The sequence below is a fragment of the Equus przewalskii genome, chromosome 3 (genome assembly GCF_037783145.1).
Source record: "Equus przewalskii isolate Varuska chromosome 3, EquPr2, whole genome shotgun sequence".
Taxonomy (NCBI): Eukaryota; Metazoa; Chordata; class Mammalia; order Perissodactyla; family Equidae; genus Equus; species Equus przewalskii.
This window is the reverse complement of record NC_091833.1, coordinates 112,118,466-112,143,168: the sequence shown is the minus strand read 5'-3', so window position 1 is coordinate 112,143,168 and position 24,703 is coordinate 112,118,466. Positions and strand designations below refer to the sequence as shown.

The 24,703-nt window shown below is 57.0% G+C and overlaps 1 protein-coding gene across 2 annotated transcripts in view; it reads right to left on the bottom strand.

Annotated features, from left to right (window-relative positions):
- Nucleotides 1-1,003: 1,003 nt before the first annotated feature.
- Nucleotides 1,004-24,703, bottom strand: part of WDR1 (WD repeat domain 1) — a 44,026-nt gene continuing 20,326 nt past the window's right edge. Inside the window, exons 6-15 of one of the 2 annotated variants that reach the window (XM_070613239.1) lie at nucleotides 19,172-19,249; nucleotides 18,710-18,790; nucleotides 18,151-18,384; nucleotides 14,628-14,715; nucleotides 12,644-12,800; nucleotides 11,133-11,220; nucleotides 7,868-7,978; nucleotides 5,193-5,366; nucleotides 3,288-3,432; nucleotides 1,004-1,337 (exon numbers count right to left, since the gene is read on the bottom strand). In XM_070613239.1, the coding sequence (XP_070469340.1) occupies nucleotides 1,231-1,337; nucleotides 3,288-3,432; nucleotides 5,193-5,366; nucleotides 7,868-7,978; nucleotides 11,133-11,220; nucleotides 12,644-12,800; nucleotides 14,628-14,715; nucleotides 18,151-18,384; nucleotides 18,710-18,790; nucleotides 19,172-19,249 (1,263 nt within the window). In that variant the 3' untranslated portion in view covers nucleotides 1,004-1,230. Of the gene's footprint in view, nucleotides 1,338-3,287; nucleotides 3,433-5,192; nucleotides 5,367-7,867; nucleotides 7,979-11,132; nucleotides 11,221-12,643; nucleotides 12,801-14,622; nucleotides 14,716-18,150; nucleotides 18,385-18,709; nucleotides 18,791-19,171; nucleotides 19,250-24,703 lie in introns of both variants that reach the window. The other variant, XM_070613240.1, reaches the window with a different exon arrangement.

Below are 24,703 nucleotides of genomic sequence, written 5' to 3'. Positions count from 1 at the left end.
GGTCCAATGTTTTCAGTTTAGAAATAAACTTGGGCCCAGAGAAGGGAGGTAAGGTGGCTCAGGTCACACAGCAACTTGGCAGTCGGGATGGGAACGGGACTCAGGAATCCTGGCCCCTTCCCTGGGCTTCTCTCCTACCACACAGTGGATCTAACTCTGCTCCTGAACTGTCACCAAGGCTGCAAGCTGGTGGATACCCAAAGCCACGAGGGTCCCACGCAGCTCGCCACGCCACACCCCCCCACCACGTGCCCCATCACAAAGTCAGCGATCCACAACGAAGAGAAAAGATATTTAATTATTTCGCGGTCTTAGCTCATAAAGCGCTCAAAGTGTTTTCACAAGTGCAAGGGGAGGGGTGCTGTCAGCCACATTTACCAGTGATTCCGACACACGCACAAATTCAAATCACTGTGCTTTATACTTACTTGTAATTTCTGCACTGAGAACGAAAAGGTGAAAACGGTGACAGGTGAGTTACAGCGACTCCATCTTTGCCTTTAAACTAACCTTTGCTCTTGGGGGCAGAAGGGGAGAGAGAGACAGGAAAACATACAAGCCCGACAGAGACCCGGTACCGAGACCCTCAGCCCGGCCTGCAGGACTCTGAAGACCTAGAGACGGCGCCCACCACACACTAGCTGTGAACACCGACACGCAACAGGTAAGATATACAAAGAAAAAAACCAAAACCCACAGTTCCATTCTTAAAATCAAGCACAAAAACCGACAGAGAGACACAAGGCTCCCGCGCGCCCTCTGCTCTGGAGCAGCTGTCCCGGGGCAGGAGGGCGGTGCGGCCTACCCCAGCACCCCGTGACATCGCCCTCCGCAGGATGCCGGCCTGCTGACGCCCCCTCTTCTCGCCACGACGGCCACGTTCCGCAGGCGGGGGAGTGGGACACACGGGCGGCGGGGTCTGTGTGCTTTCGAGGCTGTGCCTCTGGAATGTTCTGCACTTGGGCTGCGCAGGTGGCGGGTCTGAGTTACGCTCCACACATTGTTTAAGTGCTCGCTTTATTTTTCATGTGCAAACTGTCACTGTCTAAAGCTTTCAGAAGGACGTGTACAGATCTGAACACCCTGTAGAGAGACGAGGGGATTCACGGGTTAAGGGCCCCTCCCTCCCGAGCGGGCGGGGGCAGGGCGCGCTAGAGAGGATTTAGAGAAACGCCGCGTTCTGCTGCAGCTGAATCTCGTCCCTGATGCGGCCCGTCCACAGGCGGGGCCTCAGTAGGCGATTGTCCACTCCTTGACAGAGGCGTCGTGGGAGGTCGTGACCAGCGTGTGCTCGTCCAGCCAGGCCAGGCTGCTGACGTGGTGTAGGCGGTGTGCATCTGGGAGGAAAGGACACGATTTTAAGGAAAACCAAATTCTCTGCTAAAATCGACACAGCCCCTGAGAACCCGAACACAGGGTGTCGCTCGTCGCACCCCTCCCTCTCCTCAGCAGGACGAGAGTCTAGAGTGACGGCAGGTGGGAGCGGGCATTGTAACCTGGCACTGCTGACGCTGGGCACTGCAGGGTGCCAGCAGCATCCCTGGCTGTACCTTCCAGACCCAGGCACGGTTGTGACAACCAAAACGTCCCCTCCCCCCAGGGCAGAAGAAAATCGATTTCTCTGTGCTATAAAGCAACAATCCACAGACGGCACACACACAGCTGCACAGGCATCTGCTGCATTTAATGGGGGTGAGGACGAACAAGGGTTGAGACGTGGGGCTGAGGACTCGTGTGACTTGCCCCTCTGTAAGTCACACCACGGGCAAGCAGATTCCATCAGCCTTGCCTCTACCACTCGCCTTCTGACAGAAAGAAGCTGCCCATGTGGGGCTGTCTCCTTGGCCACCTGCCCCACTCTGAGGTGCAGGAGAGGGAGCCCCATGGGCCTTCGCCCCCAGTCTCTAGGCCTGTAGCCCCATGGGTGCTGTGCTGGGCAGTTCCAGTTGTGTTCCGTGTCAGGGCTCTGCCTACATCACCACCGATTCTGTCCACATGGAAACTCGTCCATGTGCACGCCTCGGCCTAACCTCTCAGGATCTAGGAAGCCACCCCATACACAGGACCCAGAAACCCCATCCTCTACCCTGCTAGCTCTTGCTGTATCATGAACTTGCTGGAGTCTTACAACATAACTCGCTTTCCCTGTAGACCAGGCCGACCCATCTGAATCTGTTCCTGCCTGCCTCCATCCTGGACGGCCCACCCGCCTGGGTTGCAGGCTGCTGGTGCCCTCCCTCCACCTGCAGCGGGGGAAAGAGCTCTGGGGGCGGACTCTGAACTAGCTTTAAACAGGAAAGGATTCCATCTACGTTTTACACAGAAGGCTGCCTGCCGTGTAGAGCGTGGAGGAGAGGGGCCCAGGCTGCACGTGATGGCTAGGGAGGAGCGGTTCATGAGGGAGAGGCGGCGGGGTGGGACTTGAGGACAGAAGTTAAGATCTACCCTAGACGGGCACAGCGCCACGTGTGGCCACGGGCCACGTGACTACAGAGCCCTTGAAGTGACCTACTTGCCACATGTGGAAATAACATGTTGGGATAAAATTTACTATTAATAATTCCACCTTGTTCTCTTTAAAATGTGGCTGCTAGATACACGTGGCTCACATTATACTTCTGTTGGACATTGCTATAGCAGAGAGTAAGAACCTGGTCTGGAGTTCAGATTTAAGGGGGTGCAATGGGAGAAGGGAAGGTGCTGTGGTGTGAACATCTGTGTCCCCCCAAAATTCTTAAAGTGAAGACTGAACGCCCAGTGTGACAGTGCTGGGAGGGGGCCTTCGGGAGGAGCTCAGGTCATGAACAGGATGGGTGCCTTACAAAGAGGCCACCCAGCACTCCCTCTCCCCTTCTCCTAAACGAGGACACAAGGAGAAGTCTGTGACCCAGAAGAGGGCCCTCACCCGACCATGCGACACCCCGATCTCGGGCTTCTAGGCTTCAGAACTGTGAGCACTAAATTTCTGTGTTTACAAGCCACCCAATCTGTGTGTTTTGTTACAGCAGCCCAAATGGAACTACGACAGAAAGTGTCAGGAGTGACTCGCTTCCTCGGCACCTGTCCCGCGCATGGAGGCCACCTGCTCTCACGCTGGGAATTCGAGTGCCCTCAGGCGCGCTGGGTGTCTGGCAGGGGTGGGCAGAGGCCAGGGTTTGCTGAAGAGAATGAGAGCTAGGCCTCTATGGGGTCTCCTCCTCAGCAGCACAGACACGTAAGCCCTAGGGCTAGTGCCTGGGGACCCCTGGCCCATGGGCATTCCCTGCCGACATTGGTGCGAGAGTCACCTTGGATCTTGACCCTGGTCTCGGGGTCACTGAGGGTCCAGACGTACACCATCATGTCCATGCCGCCAGAGGCAAAATGCTCGTTGTCTGGTGACCAGGCCAGGCAGACGATCTTTGCATGGTGACCATAAAAAAGGTTGTTCTCCTAGATGGAGGGTGAAAACAGAGGAGGCGGGTCAGAGTTCAGGCCAGGGTCAGCAAGCATCATCTCCTCTAACCCTCACCATGACAATAAGGAGGGCTGGCATTTACGAAGCGCATTCTCTGTGACAGGCAACTCTTACCAACTCACCACCACCTCGTGAGAACCTGAGGTGACTGCCACTCTTAGAGGGGAAACGAAGGCCCAGAACGGTGTCCTCCAGGACCACCCTCAATCACAGCCTCTACACCCGTGCTGGACGTGCCTGCTCGCCTCCAGAGCTCTCAGGCTAGTAGGGGACAGAAATGTCTGCCGAATGATGAAGAGACGGCAGTGCCTGGAGGCTGGCCTGCCTCTCCCCAGAGACCCACCCCTTGTGGAGCCTGCAGCCAGGTGCATCCTCAGCCACAGGCTTTGTGTGCCACCATTTCCGAAGTGTGTCCCAGCCTTGAAGCCCTGTCTCATCACGGGGATGGACGTGGATGACCAGTAACACTTTCCTGACACGTTGGGGCACCTTTCCTTCAAAGCGCCCACCTTGTTCCTAATCCCCAGGAACAGGCGACTTCACCACCATCTCTCTTTCAAGTTTGCCTCTTCTGTCCTTTGTTGATTCTGCTCTTGTGAATTACTCAGCATGTCCTAAGCAGGACTTAAGTTATGTGCAGATGAAATTGCTTAAAATGTGATGAGTGCAAAATCTAATAAACGTGGCGCGAGGCCCTGGGGAGGGGTGTCATCCTGAGGTCACGGGTGCATGCTCACCACAGTGTATACTTTCACTCACCTGTGCCTTTCCCTATATGTAAATTTTACAGCAAAAGATAAAACGAAGACACTGCTGAACTCTAGCTAGTATGTGAGCTGGAGTATTTATGGGGAAATGTACCGAGGCCTGTGATTTACTTTAAATGCACCACAAAGCAGATTACTGGATGGATAGACAACGGAACATGGTAAAGTAATAACAGCAGAATCGAGGTGGTAAATTCTCTCAACGTTGTAGATTTCAAAACCGTCACACTGCGGTGGGGGCAGGGTGGGCCGTCGCGGTGGAGAGTCCGGGAACCGGGGAGTCCCACCCGTCCTGTCGCAGCAGCTCTTCCACACCCAGTGACCGAACCTCTCCTCTCCTCACCGCAGTCTAGCGTGTGTGAAACGGGACCACCCCTGCCCAGAGCAGAGCCCAACTGGCGATGAAAGAGGACCACTCTCTCACCTCACGGGGAGTTCCCTCAGCCGTCCTCCCAACGCAGGACCCGCCTGTTCTGCTCGGAGGGAACGGGCTCCCAGGTGCCTTTGCGACTGGGCCCTCCCCTCCCAATCCACTGCCCAGCTCCCCGAGAGCAAGCAGTGTCAGGACGATCCACGCTCACATCTGACAGGGTTTTAATGAAACTGAAAGTCCGGTCTAAGCCCTTTGACAGAGCAGAAAAATAAGGTCCCAGAGGCCAGAATGTTATTAGCAAGGCCGGCCAGATGAACCAATTATCTGGTCTTCACAGCAAGCCTCGCTGCACCTAGATCCCTAACTTTGGCAGCTGTGCTCTATCTCAATTACAAGACAGACCACAGGTGCCCGCCACAAGCTCCCAGACACTAGGGAAAGTCTCCCTGTCCCAGGTCACTCATGCTCTGAGAGTGATGAAGCCATGTGGTCTCATTTGTATCCACCTGGTTGGTGACGACAGGAGAGAAACTTTGGCCCCCGCCCGCCATCTGCACTGCCCAGCATGGGGACAGAGGGCAGTCCGCCCACTTACCGAGTAGCCGTCAGCAACGCTGAAGACTGTGACCACTTTGCTGGCATCACACACGGCGAGGAAGGCACCATCGTGGGAATACGCCACGTCGGTCACAGGGCCCTTGGCCTCCAGGAGCTTGCCCTCATCCTTGAGCGTGGTGCCCAGGATGGAGTACAGGCGGACATTCCCGTCCTGCAGGACAGAGGGGCAGTGGGTCACACACACACTGTCGATGCCCTTCTTTCTGGAGGGAGAGGCTGGGGTATCAGTAAGAAGTGCTTTTCCCTCTATCTGCTGCCCCAACTCAGCCACCAGCCCACGTACTGCCCCCGCAGCCAGGTGAGCTGCTCCTTCCACAGGGCACCAGAGGATGCCTCCTCAAGTCCCTCAGAGCTCTCCTGGCTTACTCAGCACAGCGGCAGAATTACTCGGAAGATGGTTAAAATGCAGAATCTTAGGCACCCCCAATTCGGATTCTGCATATTTGGGTGCTCAAGAATCTGCTTTTCTTCATGAATACTTTAAAAAGTTCCAATGCAGGTATTCACAGGCTGAGAAAACGCCTGTACTCGTGTCAACTCTCCAGCAAGGGCCCTCGACCATCTGGCCTTGTCCCCTCCAGCCACACCATCTGGCCCCTCGTGCTCCCTGCCTGCTCCCAGCCCCCAGCCGATTCCTTCAGGCGCCAGGCTCCCCTCTCTGGTGAAACTTCCCTCTGTCCAGCCCGCCATCTCCTACAGACTCCCTAGGCATCGCGGTCCAGGCACATCTCAGGGAAGGCACACCTGCTTTTCCACAGGGCATGCGCCACTCAGCCACTGGCTGTCCCTGAACTCCAGGGGTCCTCGAGCCAGAGATGCCCACAGGATGTTCAACAGCCCAGTTCCGCTCTGCTCCCCAGCTGCAGCCTCCAGGAGCTGCCTGGGCATCTGTGCTGACGGTCCCACCTGTGCTTTGGGAGCTCAGCTAGGGTGGAGGCACTTTGGGCACCTCCCCTCTAGGCCAGGGATCCCCTCAATTTTATGCTCCCAGAGCCCTGTCCAGGGCCAGGCCCTGAGAAGCGTAACACATGCTGGAATGAATCAGTGAAGGTGGCAAGGCGAGCAGAAGGGGGCCTGAGAAGGAAAAGGGAAGTATTGGGGTGGGTGGGGACCCTGTGAATGCCCGAGGCTGCCCTGCAAGGCAATCAGGGACCAGCTCGTCCTCTCAGGGCAGCTGAGCTGTCGGCCTTCCAGACAACCACAAGGTCTGCTATGTCCACGACGCCCTCCTGCTTTGCCTCTGTTGAGGGAGGAACACCAAGTCCAGCCCCATGTGGCTCTCTGAGCACAGCAGTCCTTGAGGCCACTGACCAGCCCACTCCATGCCTCACGCAGCAGGAGTCTGGGCTCTGTAGTCTTGTGAAGAGGAACCTGCCCCCAAGGGAAACTGGAAGGAAGGGAAAGGCTGCATTCACAGATGGCACATGGAGATCATGGGAACCACACACTGCCGATGTCCACCGTCAGGGTGAGTGACACTCACCCACTGGAATGTTATAACATCATTAAAATAAATGACACTCGTGTGTATGGGACAATGGGGTAACTCCATAGAAACGCAGATGTGCACCTGTGGGATGTACAAAAATGCACAGGCCTAGGACTGGAGACAAGTTGGAAAGATGAAAACTGCCGACGCCTCGAGGTCCTAGCTGAGAGAATGGACTACCCAGCAATCTCTTTTTCAGGAGATAAAAGGGAAGGCCTAAGAAGCAGGGCATGGTGATGTGGCTGTGCCAGAGGAACATCAGGTTCAAATCCCACTTCTGACCTTAACCTCCTGCCCCAGGACCCCGGCTGGGAACCCCTCCCTAAAAAGGCAAAGGCTGTTTCTCAGGACACGCCTGAGGGTGGGTGGGGAGCGGCCTGGCCCGTGAGGAGAGGCTGGCTCTCGAGCTGGCTCAGTTCCACATCCGGCACCTCCAGATGAGACGGGGCCCGGCATGAAATGCCTGCCCGGCCTCTGGCACAGGGATGGCGCTGCCCAAGCACTGGCTTCCCCAACTAGAGCGAAAGGCCTGATGTTCCAGCCGCAGAATCATTCACCAGCGACCCTGCCCTCGCAGGGCCAGGTGAGGACGGAGGCAGTGTGGCCCGCACTCAGACCTGGGCTGGCAGACAAACCCTGCAGTCCACGCAGCACTAGTCTTCCTTAGAGAGCCGGAGAACTACAGTGTGGACGACAGAAGTCAGAACTCCAGGAAAACCGTGAAACCATCAGGTTAGTACTTTACTTCGCAGGTGTTATGATCTGCTTGTCACTCTCCTCCCCGCAAGCTCCAAGCCCAGCTTGTCAGCACCACTCCTGTCCCAACACGCCACACTCTCGCACTCCTCAGCCACTCACGGGACCCTCACCGAGGCCACAATGTCCCCTCCTCTGGGCTCCCTGCCGTGTGCTTCAGCACAGCCCCTCCTCACCGTGGGGCCCTCTGTCTCCTCCACACCACTGCACAGGCCAGGACGAGGGTCCTGGGGGCTGGGCAGCCCAAGGGGGCTCTCACTCAGGCAGCAGGAGATGCCCCAGGCTGGTTCCCAGGGGCCCAGTCCCACTGCCCTCCCGTGTGCCCTGAGACAGAACCACACTCACGCAGCTCAGGTCGCCCCCAAACCACCCAGATACCCAGAAGGCGAAGGCAACGGGGTCCTTACCGCGCCCCCGACAGCCACCATGTCACCGCTGGGGTGTACTGCCACAACTTCGGGCTCGTAGCCGGGGTTGTCGATGCTGAAGCACTTCTTCTGATCCTTCAGCAGGACGATCTAGGAAGCATGCAGACAGCCGGTTAGAGCCGCAAAGGCCCGGGACAGACGGGTCAGTCCTAGTCTATGGTCCGTCCCAACCCTCCTGGGGGCAGGACAGTGCGGGGCCAGGCAGGCTCCAGCCACACTGACTGGCTCAGGCCTGTGCAGAGATGTGCTTCCTTCCTTGTCAGTCAGTGGGCACAGTAACAGTTCCTAGTCACAGGACTGCAATAAACATTGGCTGTCACCACCACCATCGTCACTACGTTACTGCTACCACTACTGGCACCGACCTCCCAGGAAGCCACGTGGCGTGGGGACTTTAGTTCCTCCAGCCCCACAATGAGCACGATAAACGAGCTTTGCTCAACAGAGTTCTCAGAAGGCGCAAGAGGACAAAAGCATTTAGAAATGACGAGGCTCTAAATCAACACTGGAAATGAACATGAAATGTGAGGATTCTCAGTTCTGGCTTCCCAGGTCCGAGGAAGCACCCTTCAAACTGACCCAGAGTGTATGAAACATCCAATGTGCGTCCGCTTGTTAGTCTCCCACAGCCTGATGCCCCCTCTTAGAGGGAGAAAACTGGGGGTCCCCAGGCAGACAACAGAGCTGGGACCCCCCCCAGGCCCATGGAGGCTCTCTGCTCTCCACCAGCATAACTAGCCTGAATGCAAGGACAAGGACAGGGCAGATGGCTCACAGTAAGGTGGTCTGGAGGCACCCCAGCGCACCTCTCCTGCGCTCCACCCCACCAGCACCTGCCTTCCTACTCTGACAGGGACAGGACAGAGTCCTTAGGTGGGGGTGAGTGCCCAGGTGCCCAGGCCCTAAGGAAGGGCTCTGGAGACAGACAGCCCAGGGCCTGATCCTACTGCCTGTGGGCACAGCTCATGACCCGCCTGAGCCTCAGCCTCCTGGGGGATAAGAACCTAGCGATGCCCAGACATCAGGAGGATGGAAATTCAGCGCTCAGGGTCACTAAATATCTAATAAAAGCAAAGAAAAACAGTAGTTCACGTCCACACACATTGCTAAGAGTGTTGCATGCCTTACATCCCTAGGAGATGGCAAGATCTCCTTCCCATGGAATAGAGAAGAAAATGGGGTGCAAAGAGAGTCCACCACATGCCCAAGGCCTCACAGCTGTTAGAGCTGAGCCAGGACTCATGCCTGGGCCGCAGGATCCTGGAATCCCTGCCCTGGCCACCACCCTGTAGCTTCTACCCTCTGGCAACAAGCAGAGGTTACCCCACATCGGGGGCCGTCTACTGCCTCCCGCTCCCACTCGCTCCTTGCTATCCCTCCTAGTTTTAACTTACTGGACTGTTCCTGGACAGTGTGGCCGAGATCTGTGACAGCTCTGGCTTCATCTCGTCGTACCCCTGCCAGCTGTCCCACTAAGGGCAGGCAGGCCCCCTCCCCAACCTCCCGCTTCCACGTGTATCGTGGGCTGAGGGAGGCGGAGGAGGTACTGGGCGGATGGGAGGCAGCAGCCTCACTAAAATCCACTCCTGAAAATGCACTCGAGAGAAACATTCACCTCTGTCATCTGCCCGACTCAGGAGTGGGCTTACCTATCTGATGGGTAAGGACCGGGGGCATAAGCATTTGCCTAAGAGGCAAGATCTGGACCTGGCTGTTTCCTGACCGAAAACCAAGAGCCCCTCCTAGCACATCCTGCCGACTCTGTGATCTGCAACGGGGCGTTCCACAGAAGCCTCCTCCCTAGAGCAGGGGCCACAGATGCCCGCGAGAACGGGGTGAGTAACAGCACATCACAGAACAATCGTGCACACCCGATCCCAAGGGGCCGGGACTCATCAGAACCTGTGGGCCCAGGGTAGGAGCCCTGCTTGGGCCTGTCCCGGCATTCTCGCCTGCCCCTCTCTGAACGAGCTCATGTCACCCTCACTGTGCACCCCAGAGGAGGGCCTGGCGTGACGGCCACTCCACAGACAGGAAACCGAGGTCTGGAGACGCAGAGCTCTGCCTGAGGCCCTGCGGCTGTGAGAAGGCGGGCCTACTGCAGAGCCCAGGCTCTCACCCTCTCACCTGCAAAGGCCAGGTGTGCAGACACCGAGGCTGGAAGAGCCCACGCCACAGAGAAGCAGCCCTTCTAGAACGTGCCTTTCAGTCTCTCCCCCACCCCGCCAAGGCGCTCCAAGCCATTTATTCCTTCTGTGCCCCCACTGGCCACTCAGGCTGTTTGCAATAATTGCTTGGCAGGAAGTCTGTGTTATCTAGGACACACAGAAATCCATTCCCCCGAAGCAATTAACTTCACAGAACGAGGAGGGCGGTGGATCCTGAACAGCAGCTTTCTTTAGCAGGGTTTGTCACTTGTGCCAACGGGGCTCGGTCACACCTGCCTTCCCCAGGCCACATGCTGGGATGCCACGTCCACGGAGCAGAATCCTGCACAAAGTGGGTTAGGCTTGGGTCTCAGTCAAGGGTGCTTCATTCCAGAAAGTGCAGAAGAGTAGCATGTAGGTGACCTCGCTTTCTTGAGCGAGAACCCAGGCTGTAGAGTTGGAACACCAAACCCATTCGGACTTGGGAGGCCCCCTGCCATCATGTGGCCTTGGGGAAGTCACCAGATCACACTAACCCTCAGCCTCCTTGTTCACGAAAGGAATTTATGATGGTACAAGGAGACCAATAGGTGTCCTCATATTCCTCCCTGTGAGCTGTCAGGGATGAGAAAACTGAAGCTCAGCGAGGGTAGGAAAATGCCTGAAGTCACACAGCTCCGATGCTGCAGGGCTGGGGTTTGAACACGAGTGAAGACAGAACCACCCTTGTAGGCCTCACGGGCAGATGGACGTGCAGGGTGGTCTAACTCCCAAGTGCAGGCTCTGACCAGGCTGCCCGGGTTCAAATCCCAGCTCTGCTCGTCTGCCAGCCGCAGACCTTGGGCAGCTCCCCCTCTCTCTGCCTGTTTCCTCATCAGTGCGACGGGGACCACACTGTGCCTGACTGACGGGACTGCTGAGGATTAAAGGAGAGAATGCATGTGAAGCCCTAGCAGAGTGCAAACAGCACTCAATAAAATCGTCTGTTAGAGCGACTGTCAAACGGGAAACGAGCAGGATTTAGACAGACACTGCACGGCTGCCAGCTCTGATCTGCCATCCACTCTCTTCCAGCCAAGGCTGCGGCGGGACTGTACCTGCCCAATGCACACGACCACGGCGTATCCTCCAGGGCCGACGGCGACGCACTTCGGTTGAACATCCAGTTTCACAACTCCCTGTCCGCTGAGAGAGAGAAGGGAAAATGTGTCATTTCCATCTCCACGGGCTCAGTGTAGGTATTAAAGACACACTTCCTGCAAACCCACGGCAACTCAGGCTGTTTCAGAGAAAAGAATTCTACAGCAACCTATACTGAAGGAGCAGTTTGCTAAAACACGGGAGTCAAAAATGACTCAGATTCTGGAAGAGATTAGAAATCACGCTGGGGGCTGGGGGCGTGGGGAATGTGGTGGTGAAAGGAAGTAAAGTGAGTGATTTCTGTTCCTGCTTATCTGTGACAGGACCCGCCACCCTATCACTGTGCCCAGTCATGGCTTCCGTCCCGTCTGTCGGCCACAGGCCCTGTGTTCCCTAGGCACAGACAGAACCGAGCTGTGCTCCCCTGACTCCTGAGGTCATAACCAGTCTTCCCAACAGGGTAATTTTCAAAAGTAATCTGTTACTTTTCATGGGTGAAAACCACATTATCTCTACTTTTAGCTAATGCTATGAAAACACAGCCTAGAAAAATTTGCACGCACACACAGACTTCTTGAAAACGGTAAACTGGGGAAAATTCCATGGAACTGGGCCAAGTGTGGCGTCCTCAAGGCTCACTGGATGGGCACCTGTGGCAAGGTGACCAGCTGGGGCTCAGCTGGGGCTCTCTCATCAGCTGAGGCTCTCTCATCAGCTGAGGCTCAGGGCAGCAGCACAGCCCTCTGCCCGCCATGGGAAGATATTCACAAGCAGCGTGCTAATGCCGGGGGTCCCTGCAGGGCAGCATGAAGAGATGACCGGCCCTAGACACCTGGGTTCTGGGGCAGCTTCCACACTTTTCACCAGGCTTGACTCACTCACAATGTCTAGTTTGATGCCAGGCAAGTGAGACCCACAAAACTTGTGGGGTGCTGGAGGCATGGAGTCTGACCATCCACGAGTCAGAACACGTCCCTCCTTCCTGCTCACCCTGCACTGAGACAGCAGCTCATCTGTTAACAGATGCCATCCCAGCTCCAACGACTGCTGACCAGGAGCACCGGAGCCAAACCAAACCCAATGCTCCTTCTACTCAGGTCACCTGTGTGCCGTCTGTCCTTGTGGAGCACCTGCCATGTGCCAGGTGCCTCTGACAGTCTCGCTGGACCTTTCCAATGGCCGAGGCAGGCTCTGCGGTCACCGGTTACCCTCCTTTACTGACGAAGGGGGAGCTCGGCGAGACCTGCTCTGCCTGGATTCCCAGGCAGAGTGTGCCTGGTCTGGTCTGTGCAGGCCGCCTGGCACAGGGCGGGGCATCAGGAGAGTAAGTGCTCAGGGAAGAAGTGAGACAAGCAGAGAAAACGTGTCATGAGCACTAACCACTAGAAGCAGAGGGCCTTTGTGGGGCTCTGTGGTGCATTCTGGACCCCCAGACCCTGATGCACCCCAGTCCTCGGGCGGCTCTCACCTGTAGTCCCTCAGAGTGAGGTTGGTGTACCGCACCGTATCGTCCATGCTGCAGCTCACCAGCTGCCCAGACTCGTCCACGGTCATCCTGGACACCTGGTTCGTGTGGCCCTTTCCAGCGAAGGAGTCATTTTCCCCTGTCTCCGAATCCCAGTAATGTGGGGCAGGGGTTAAGGAAAAGCCTAACTCCAGGAGGTGGTGCGTGCCCTCTGGGGAGGCCGTGGCCAATCCCTCATCCCGGGCAGCATGTTGGGGGCAGGAGAGCGAGCTGCGCCTGAGGGGAACTCCTGGCGCATGTCCAAATTCGAATTTCAGAGAGCAGACGTTCTGGAAAACCAGCAAGACGGCCTGGGTGCAGGCCAGCAGGCTATTTATAACCCAACTTGCCCAGTTAGAGACAGACTGTCTAAGCCTCCTAGGACAGTGTCGCACAAGGCTGCCAGGGCAGATCTCAGACTCGTGCTGCCATAGCAGTTAGTGCTGGGAACGCATCAGAACCGTCGTGGTGGCTCCTGCATTAAAGGGACAGCACTCTTGGGGCAGAGGCTTCAGAAGGAAGCTGCTTTTCACTGTGACTGTAGCTGAGCCAACGCTTCATCCTGCTCTTTCTGTAGCCTGCGATCAAGCCTCTGACCATTAATAGGAAGCTGGCTGTGCCCCGCTGCTGAGCCGATGGCCACCCAGGTGCCGCCGGGTGACGGCCCGGGGCGGATCCACCTTGGCGGGGCTGGTGTGTGGACTGTAAGCTCGAGGGGCTCAGGTGGGACATGTGTTTTAAGTTATGAAATTCTTCTTTCAGGTCAACAAAGAGAATCTCATTTTACATAAAGACCATTGTTCCCTTTAGGGAGCCACGCGTGTATTCCATCAACACGTTCTCGTGACGCAGACCCCAGCCATCGACCCTAAGGAAATGTGTTAAGTGTCAGAGGTTAGAGGTTACTGTCCTGGTGCACTGATGCGGGGATGAGCAGGGAGAGGAAGGGTGGCACCAGTAAGGGGGTGATGCTGGGCCCGCTGTGGACGCACAGCTACAGATTTTCATGCTGTGCTAGGAGCTTCTCTGCCCACCGGCCCCTGGCCCCGATGTGATACAGGTTAGGGCAAGATACCCTCCCCTCCTCACATTTAATGGGGCAGAGGGTGACTTATCTACCTCCCTCCCTCGGGGCTGTGTGGAGACCTCCCTGGATCTTGCTTGTGAAAACTGGGAAGCCCTGCAGGGACAAGGCGTGAGAGGCACAGGGTGCCTGGGGAGCCCCTCCCAGGGGGAGTGGCAACACATACACTAGGAAAGTCTACACGAGGCAGGCCTTGCACACGGCTCCACTGCTGGGGTCGGGGGCAACAAATCAGCCCAATGACACGCCCGCTATGAGCCAGGTCCCCCTCCACCCCTACAGACAGCTGCTCCAACATGGGACAGCCCTGGGAGGTGGGGGTTACTAGCCCCAGGTCACAAACACCAGAAGGGGGGTTGTAAAGGCTGCCACCCACGCCTCCAGGGACAGCAAAGAACCTCACCAGGAGAGGGGGACTCGGTTTCAGTCCTCGCTCCGCTGCCAACAAGGGTGCGACTTTGGGGAAGCACTTCAGCAACCTCAGCTTCACTTTTCCCTTTTTTAAAACAGGGGAACTCTACTAAAATGTTCCAAGTCCTTTTAGATTCTAACACTCACTATTCTACTGCCTGTGAGAGAGAAAAGGCTGGTGCTAGTGTCATACAGGGGAGAAGCAGCTTAAGTTCAGAGAAGTTCAGCAACCACTCAAGTTTGCACAGCAAGAAGTCACCCATCAGGTCAAGGCTGTGGCCTGAAGCTGGAGGCCCTCCATGTGGACACTGGCATATCTCAGCGGCCAGGACTGGTTTGGAGTCCTGTTGCTGCCACCTGGCTGGCCTCGCCTCTGGCACTGGTACCGTGGGAACAGGAAACTCCCATCTCTCCTGCCAGGGTCCCCGGAGCCAGCTCTGAGTCAAAGGATATTAATGTGCCCATCGTGGCTCCCAGAGTAGATGTAGGACTTGCCGCCGTTTTTATGCACCGTCAGACACTGGATTGACTTGCTGTGACCCTGTGGAGGAGACAGACGGGGCAGGGTGAGCCGAGGACACGCCATCCTGCCTCTTTCACTCGCGACTGCTCTCTACTGACCACAGCCCCGCGTGAGAGGCAGAATGCCCTCCATGTGCCGCAGCCCGGTGTGCCTGAAACACCTCCCATGAGCCACGGTCAGCCTTCCCCAGTGGACTGACTGACAAACCTCGTAGTTCTGGCCCTCCCTCTGAGGCACCTAGCTGTGACCAGGGCTGAGCATGTGGGTCTAATCAGATCCCCAGCAGCCCAGCACCCAAGTCCATGCAGACTGACCCCGGCAGCACCCCAAGGGACGAAACGCTGCTCTCAGGACGAGGACGAGCCCTGACCCAGGTTGAGCCTCGACAGAAGGGAAGCAACAGTAACGGGAACAGTCATGGGAGGGCTCAACCCTCACCCAGCAGGCAGGGAGACCTCCGGGCCCCCGGGACCCACACAGTCCCGGATGCTGTGGACAGTGTGTTCCGTACCCAGAAGCACAACTCACCACTCTGGCTTCGGCCCCCGGCTTGTGAGGTTTCTCTGCCAACTCCCCCTCCCCATCCAAGCTGCCGGAGGGCTCTGACCCCTACAACCTCCTGGACTGGTGACATGGTGGGCACAGAGCACTCATCCACAACCAGACACCGGCTTCAAGGGGGCACTTAGCCTCTCTCGTAACTGCCCTTGGGATGGAAATAACCGGCTGAGGTGTGGTCTAATCATAGCTCTTTCCCTCATCAGCGGCAGGCAAGTCTCCCTTGGCTCTTTGTCAGCAACGCTCTATGGCCAGGTCGCACAATTCCTGCCTAGGCCTTTCTCCCAGGAACTGCCCAAGCAGTCTATTTGTTGCCATGATGTGGCATGTATCTTCAGAGAAAGGTACACACAGTTCTCAGGAGATGGGAGAACCAGTGAACAGACACACTGAGTCACTTCCACCCACATCTCCTTCCAGGACAGCGTCCTGCTAGCGCTGCTACCTCAAGCACAGTCCTCAGACTGTCGCCTCGCTGGGAGTCTCCCCCGTGCAGCCTGGGGACTCAGAACACAGGCTCAATGAGACGCCCAGGGACTGGTGCACACCCACTGCCCGGGGACTCAGAATGTGCACTGAATGAGACGCCCAGGGACTGGTGCACGTCCACCACCCGGGGACTCAGAACCTGTGCTCAGTGAGATGCCCAGGTACTGGTGCACACCCACTGCCCGGGGACTCAGAATGTGCACTGAATGAGACGCCCAGGGACTGGTGCATGTCCACTGCCCGGGGCAGCAGCCATGCCTGGGAGCCTGTGAGAAATGCGAGCCTGCTCTCACATGTGCACACTCCGTGAGCAGGGGTGCAGCCGGCTGCGTGTTCTGATCGGGGCCCTCTCAGGTGAGACTGAGGCACCTTCAAGCTTGAGAAGCAGAAGCACCTGCATGTGTCTTCAAAGTACCGCACCAAAGAGCCACCCCTCAGCTTCTGACTGACTCCCTCTGGGGCCGGCCCAGCACTGAGCCCTTTTCTGAAGCTCCCAGGTGATTTGAACGAGCGCTGCAGCTGAGAACAGCGATTCTAACTCCAGCCTTCTCCTGAGATCACACACAGCCTGAGATCAGCACCAACCCCCGCTCGGGAGTCAGGCAATGTGTGGCAGGAGAGCAGGGAGGTGAGTTTCTTTTCTGCCCATGAGACTGGAGCCGGGCCCACAGTGCCTGTGCTGTCGGTGGCAGTGACATCAGCAGGAGCAGTCACATCCAGGCTTCCCTTGTTCCCAGGGTGGTCCTGGGGCACCAACAGTCACGGAGTGATGCCTGGGATGGCCACCTGGGCCCACTGCTGGAGCAGCCCACGGGAAGCTGCTCCTGGGCAGAGAAAGTGGGCTGACAGGAATGGCTGAATCTCTTGAGCAATTTCCCTCCATTTCACGTGCAAGCCCAGAAAAGTGACTGTTTCCAGGGACCCCTCCCAGCTCCCCCAGACTCTGTGCCAGGCCGTACACAACTTCATGTTATACTCATCACCCTGAGTGGGAGCCCACCGAGGAGGAGGCCCCAGTGCCCCTATCCTCAGGGGTCAAGCACACCTTCGAGAGCAGACGGCACAGAGTGGCTAGCGAGGCCCGATGCGGCTGTTGTTCTGCATCAGCCCTTCCTGCCAGCAACGCCCCCACCAAACAGAACGCAGTGAGCACGTAGCTGACCCGAGCCTCAGGAGCCAGTCACACGGGGTTAAGGAGGCAGATGGCCTGGCTCAGCCCCTTCCTTGTAGGCGAGGTCATCTGTAAAGTGGGGTCAACGAGAGCTGCCACCTCACAGAGACTATGAGATGCATAAAGCACTGCAGGTCCGGGCACGAGGCTGACACTCACTGACCGCGGAGGTGCGGACTGGGGTCCCCAGGGGAATAGTCCCAGCCTGGCCCACACCAGCCCTACCGGGTCCAGGCACCTATCTCCACAGCAGTGAAGCAGCCAGGTAAGCAGTACATGAGAAAGCACTGGGGTCTGCCACCTGGAGTGGCTTAAAACGCCCCGGGGGCTCAGCTGCCAGGATGGGGTGTGGCATGCAGACCAGCTGTGGAGACCCTTCCCTTGAAGTCATGGCTCAGGCTCCTTAGAGGGGGTCACCCGCCCGGGGCCACCAGAGCAGGTGATCTGGAGCTCCCACCTCTGACAATGCCCCTACCAATTCCCCCACCCTTGTAGAAGCAGGGTTTGCAGTGGGCAGCACCAGAGCAGGGCCCCAAGGACACAGGAGCTCCTGGTCCTAGTCTGGCTGCAAGTTTCCTGAGATGTCAAAATCACCAGGGCTGATGGATGGGGCACCCAGGGCAGATGCTGGAATCAGGTGCCTGAGTAAGCCCTCCCAAGTACCGAGGATGGATACCGGGTCAGGGTCCTCCTACCCCTCAAGGCCCCCACTCCTCCAACTTCATCTTCTCCCACTCCCCACCACTCCCTCAAGCCTTCTTTGCTCTAACCACACAGAACAAGTGTCTCCCCACTCTCATTCCCGTGTTCAAATCCCACATCGCCAAGGTCCAGCTCCACGGCCTGCTGCCCCTCCCAGCATGGTGATGCTCCACTTACCCCGGCTTGGGGCTCAGCGCATTTCTGGTCCTGCCTCACAAGTGAAGACACAGCCTGTGAGCTCCTGAGTGAGGCTGATCCCCTCAGGACATAACGATGACTCCTGACAGCAGGGGTAAGGGCCCCTGGCCTGAGCCCCCAGGCCCTAAACTCTTATAGTAGCTCAAGGGGAACTCAGTGCCTGGCCTTCCACCCCTGCTATACTCACATTTCAAAAGCAACCAGCATCCTGCCATTCCAACAAAGCCCCCAAGGGCGAGCCTCCAACTCTCCCTCACCTGTTGCTGCCCTTTCCTAGCTGGGCGCACACCTCTCTTCCTTGTAGCCCCTACAGACAGAGCCCAACGCAGCCTTACCTTGATGACCCGCAGAGGTTTGCTGGGGTTGTTCTTGTCCAGGTAATTGATGTACCCAGACAGAGAGATGCTGAGGAGGTGGTCCTTCTGCCATAAGCAGCCCAGCTGCTGGTCCAGAACATTGGAGCCCATTGTAAACGTGTTGACGACAGAATTCACATTGACGTCCCAAATTTTAGAAGTTTTGTCTCCAGAAGCAGAAAGCAAATGGGTGCTATCAGGACTCCAACTAATCTACTCAAACAAAATGGCATGTCACATGTCAGAGCATTCCAGAAAGGGAAGGGACCCCAGAAAGCAACCTGTCCACAGCCCTCATTTCTGAGCAGGGAGAAGGAAAGCCCGGGAGGTGATGGGATACACCAGGGCAAGATGGGATGAGTATCTGGGCCTTCTGTTCTGGCCACTTGCTTCCCTAGGCCACATCACCCTGTGCTCTGTGACCCTGAAACTCTACACCTCCTCCCTGACTCTGAATCCCACATTTTAACCTTCTATCTGCAACGCAAATACAGTCCACCCACAACCACAGAGTCCTGAAGCGTGAACCCATACTTACAGCATAAATGCCTCCGTCGTGAGCCTTGCCTCCTCCCAGCGCACACACTTTCTCTCCCGTCTTCCCATCATAGATGTATATCTTTCAAGAAATAAAAATATATGTGGATCATCTGTGTGTGTGAGTGAATGCACTTAATAGTTAGCACCCCAAATGAGCTCTTCTTTATTTATCATTGCTTTATCATCAAGCGAGTCTGTGACTGCGACTCTTAAAAAAAAGAATTCGTTTAAAAAAAGTGCTAATAGCTTGTGTTTCGAGCTCCATTTAAAAGGAGAGAGACGGAGACGTGTCTGCTGTGCTTTGAGGACACAGCCCCTTAACCAAGCCACGTTCTGGGAAGTGGGAAGAAGGGAGATTTCTGAGTTCCACACATCAAGACTGGCTTTACAAGTGTGTCTGTTCTGAACAGTCGCAGAGGACAATGAGATGAAGTCCCACCCCACAGCCCCCAGCCCCTACCTGGCCGTCAGCACTGGCCGTCGCAAATCTGTTCCCGTCAGGAGAGAATCGCACACAATTGACAAAGCGGCTGTGGTCCTGCGGGAAAGCGGACAGTTAACATCTGACAACAGGAAGTTCAGGAAAGCCCTCTGTGAAATACGCAGCCTGCTTCAAACATCAGCTACTGCGACCACCGTGAACTGCCAGGCCACAGGAGACTTGGGAATGAGTCGGAAGTAGCTGCTCACTGGCTGGGAGGTCTGACTCAGCCCAGCGGGAACGCCATGCTCCAGCTAGGCCTCCCTCCGCTGAGACATGTCCCCTGACCTCCGTGGACAGCCCCAACCCTTAAGCTTCCTGATGCCAGGATCACAAGGCCTCTTCCCCGGGTCTCCAGGGCCCGACCAGGCCCAGTACACAGCAGGTGCTCAGTGGGTACTTGCTGACGAGTAACTGAGGTTTTCAAGAAATTAAAGAGGTTATGACCTTCATCGGAATGAGAGTCTCAGCAAGTGAGGAGAGGTGACCTCCAGGCTGATTCCCTCCCTTGAAAGGTAAATGAGCTCATTGTTTGCTCAGTCAAGAAGGGTTTGCACCAGGGAATGATCCTCTCAACCCCGCAAACACTAAGCTCCTTAACACAAGGCCTTGCCCCTCTCGCACCTCACCTGCAAGCACGCGTTAAGCATCAACCATGCACACAGAGGGAAGACCATGTGAAGATGGAGGCAGAGACTGAGGCTGTGCTCCCACAGCCAAGGGATGCCTGGGGCTACCAGAGTCTGGAGGAGACGAGGAAGGAATGAGAGGGCGCACAGCCGCTGACACCTCAGCTCGGACTTCCGGCCTCCAGAACTGACAGCATGAATTCCTGTCATTTAAGTCACCCAGTTCGTAGTACTTTGGCACGGCAGCCCCAGGAAACTAACACACGTAACAAACGTCTGTGGTGCTCACGTGATAACCCTTCAAGTAAACTGTGCTCACTGCAGTGCTGAAGAAACCCAGGCCAGGAAGGAGAAATCGGTGCCACGGTTCCCCTGCAGGGGAGCCCCAGGGCCAGGGATCAAAGGGACCAATGGCCCTGCAAAGTCCACTGGGGAGGGTCAGCAGGAGGAATGGGGGTGCGTGACTAGTGGTTTCCCTGGGTAGGCAGCTCTCCTCCTGGGAACCACACGACTGAGATTGTGGCTCCAGGCCGCCCGCCTGCTGAGACCTCCAGGCCAGGCGCTCGCCCTCAGCCCTATCAGACAAACCTCTCTGGCCAGAAAAAATCCAGTCCAGAGCACCGATGCAAAGCAAGCCTGCCCTTCCCACTCACCAATTCAACTGTCAATTAAACCCTCAACTGACAAGGCCAGAGCTAGCCGAAATTGCATCTGGCTCCAGGGGTCCCTTCTCAAGGGTCATATCCGCTCGGGGTCGGGGTGGGGGAGGTGGGGTGTCAGGCCAAGAGCTGGTCCTAGACCAGTGAGTCAGGGATGCAGAGACCCTCCCACCGCACTGATGATGATGATGAAAACTTGAGAACGCCAAGGCCCCTGACCACAGGGAGCGCAGAGGGATGACTGCTGATCACACAGTCACAGCTTCCACCCTGTACAGGCCCCCATCTCGTCTTGCCTCATTGCAGCCAGCACCATCGTGGGACTGATTGAAGAGCTTGTCCTCTACGGGGTCATCACCAGCACCCATGACGGGGCGCAGGTGCCTCCCAGTGCTGAGGCTCAACCAGGCCCGACAGCGAGGTCTGCAAGGTGCCTTGGTGCCCCGCAGGTCAGGGCGACCCAGAGGCCCGGAGGCAAGGATAGCACCGTCTGGGTGTAGTGCCCGAAGCGCCGTTTCCTGTGTTCAGGCTGAGCTGTGTGTTCTGTTCTTTAGCTTCTCCTGCCCGCTCATCCTGGCTCTAAGGCTTGTGTTCTGTTGTCCAGCGGTCCTAGGTACGCGGAACTGAAGGACAACGGTTTCCTAGTAGGTGCAACCCACCAAACTGAATGGAAGTGGAAACAATCAACTTTCCCAAATGCGATCTCTCAGGCCCTCCTGACTGTTCTGCCTCCATGGCTGCCACACGCCCTCCCCACTCCCCCCTACGAGGGGCCTTGCAGAGCCTCCAGGCACATCTGTGCAGGAGACAGCCAGGCCCAGAGAGGCTGGGTCAGGAGAGCCCAGGTCTCCAGTTTCTTGTCTAGAGGCCTCGACTCAACTATGCCAGCTCTGTGCCCCTGGCACAAGACGGGGAGGCACCTGGAGTCAGATCCTTAACAACTCAGGCTGACTGCCACCATTCTGCCACCCACCCAAGGCTGTAAGGGAACCAGCTGCACAGAGGCCCACGTCCCTCTGTCTCTGTTGACCCTCAGGGGGCCCATGTCCCTCTGTCCCTGCCAGCCCTTGGGGTGCCCACGTCCCTCTGTCCCTGCCAGCCCTTGGGGTGCCCACGTCCCTCTGTTGCTGTTGGCCCTCAGGAGGCCCATGTCCCTCTGTTAATGTCAGCCCTCAGGGCCCCATGCTACCCTCCCTCAGGGCCTGCAGGGCCAGTAGTGGTTCAAAGCCAGTCATAGGAAGGTTTCTGAGAGAAAGCTGCCCAGACTTCTTGCTCATTCCTCTCAGAACCGCCTTGTGGGGAGGATGGGGCAGGCAGGCACAGCTCCTTCTTCTGGATGAGGTTAAAGGAAAATCTCTTAAGTGACAAAACCACGGCTCAAGTTCTAGACATCTGAACAAACGTCAGTCCACTCATCCGTGAGCTCTACTTGCTCACCCATCCCCGCTGCTCCCGGTTTCCTCCACAAGGTGGAGGAGGGGCTGGGTTGGCTCCCCCCTTGGGTCCCTGTGACCGACCAAGCCTTGGCTGGCCCAGTGAAGGAGGACTCCCCAGGAAGTGGGATGCCGAAAGACCTCGCAGCTCAAGGGAGTGCCACAGTGGGGCGCTGACTTCTCTTTACTGGGCATAAGGAATATGCTATGAATCAGAGGAACATTCAGCCACCGTTCAATTCCAACTCGTAACAAACTCCAGTCTCACTGGTCCCCTGCGAGGAGAACAGGGACAGCCCCTGTAAACCCCGGCTCACAGGGTCAGGAGGCCCTCCTGGAAGACAGCACAGACACCCAAGCCCGCGGCTGCCAAGCTCCAGACAGTGACTGGAGTGAGCCTCCCCCAGAAAGGCCTTCCCTGACTGCCCGGCCCCTCTCCCTGGATCCGTTTCCTCGGTCACAGCACTCGGCAGTCCCCACCATCATGGGGACTGTGCACGTGCTGACGTGTTTGTCGTCCCCTTCCCCAGGCCATGGAACAATGCGGGCTCCTGGGGGACCGTGACTGGCGTGGGTTTAGTGAAGGCCAGACGGAGCAGATGCCCCCCGAGGCCTGGGCTGTGTGGCTTTAGGAACTCCTCCCTGTCAGCTTTTCCTGCAACTCTAGCCAAGTGTCCAAATGAGCAGGAGACTGATGTCTGCTCCTGAAATAGCCCATTTAAAGGGAGGGAGCAGTGAACAGCCCATTAACCAAAAAAAAGAGGACTAAAAAGAGCCCCTTCCACAGGGAGGTGAGGCCAGAGTACGAAGTAGGAACAGTGTGGGGAGACAACATGCGGGGTTCCTGGCTGCCACCTACTGAGCTGGGGCTGCCGGCCCTTGCCCCTCCCCAGCCATGGGGTCCCAGCACCGTCCTGTGGGCCGAGGCCCCACTCACTGGGCCTCCTCTGGTGTGGAAGGGCCTTGGTACTGAGCCCCTCCTGCCTGCACCTCAGTCACAGCCAGCACTCACTGGACTCTGGTGGGACTGTGTCAGTGGATCCTCCCAAGGACCCCCTGACTGTCATTACCGCACCCCCACTCATCCCTAGTCATTAACCCCCCCACTGTCATTACCTCCCCTACACAGTGTTGCCTCCCTCAGCACTAAGAAAACTGAGGTGTGAAGCAATTAGGTAATGATTAAGTAATGCACCCAACTCCACGTCACTGATACAGACACAGTGGACTGGGCTCCATGGCCTGACTCCAGCATGCACAGGTGGACTAGCTGGTCAGCTCAGGTGTCCCCTCTGGGAGCCCCCCCTGCCTCCTCCAGGCTCAGCTGCCCCCGGATGTAGTAGCCCCAGGCTACTAACCCTCACACTGCAACGCCCTGTGCCCCTCTGCCTTGTTCCCTTGTCACGAGCCAGTGGAGGGAGAAACAAGCTCAGGTGCCTGTGCCCACCACACCTCCTCCCTCCCTGGGTGTAGCACGTGCCTCCAGGGTTGGCGCTCGGAAACGGGTTTCCACCCTGACCTGAAAAGCTGCCTCGCCCTTCTTCAGCCCACCGCCCCCTCCCAAACCCTCTGTGGAGTCTTCACTGTAAAGTACCCTGATGGCAGCAGCATGTCCCTGCCTGCCTCAGCTTGTTGAGAAGCAGGAAGGAGACCCCGCACTCCACCTGCCTCCCCCACAGATCTGCCCAGTTACCTCCTTCCTCTGGAGAAAGAGACCCAGACAACAGGACAAAGGCTCATTCTAATCCTCCTTGGGCCCTTTACCACCCACATGAGCTTGGCCAGGTCACTCACCCCGCCGTCAGCTGTGGTCTGCTCAGGAGTGGAGCGGGAGGGAGACGAGGGGGAGGAAGAGGAGGCCCTGCTGAGCTCCTTCTGTGAGCATCACTAATGCACACACAGCTCTGTGAAAGCAAGACCAGCCGACACAAGGGGGGATGGCTAAGGACGAGGCAGGGGCATTCTGTATGCCCAGACCAGTGCCACGTACAGTGTGGGCACCCGATACACACTTGAACCAAAACTGCTGCTTTCTGCCCTGTCATGAGTAAGGAAACAGGAAAAACCAACCAGAAAATCTTGCATAATAGAGCTTGAAGTTTCCCTAGTTGTCCAGGAAGGCAACACTTCTATTAACAGCCAAGACTGAGTTTTCTAACTCAACTTGCCTCCAACTGTTTGGAAGGAAGTGGGACACCCCGTCTAGAGACGGCTGTGACGTGTGGATCACACACCTGTCCTGGCGCAGTCAGCCAGCCGTGCAGCTCACCTTGGCTGGGAGACCAGGCATCCCCTCCACCACAGCTGTGCTCCACCCGCTCTCAGAGACGGGTAGATGTGGCAAGAGGTTTCCAGTTCCAGGTCCCACAGCCACAGCCTGGACAAATGAGCCCCTGACACTCGTTGCTCTAAGCAATAATTTCATTAGACACAGTGTCCCATCAACTGCAGCACCTGGGGTGCGGACACAGCTCTCAGGGGTACCCGCTCCGGAAGGGGCGGCTGTGGTCATCCAGGCATCTGACCTGCTCATCTAGCGGAGGAAGCAGGAGGCCAGAGAGGTAGAAACTTGCCCAAGGCGCAGAGAAAAGGCAGGCAAGCTAGAGACCTTTACTAGGGCCTGTCATCACACATGGAGGCACATCTATCACAGGGACGTGCTCGGCGGGAAGAAATCCCTATGGCGGAGGCAGGCAGAGGCAAGGTCCCACCTGCGCCCTTCTTTTCAGGCCATCCTTCGCTCCTCAAAGGGGAAGCTAAACCTTTGTCCACAGAATGCCAGAGCTGGAG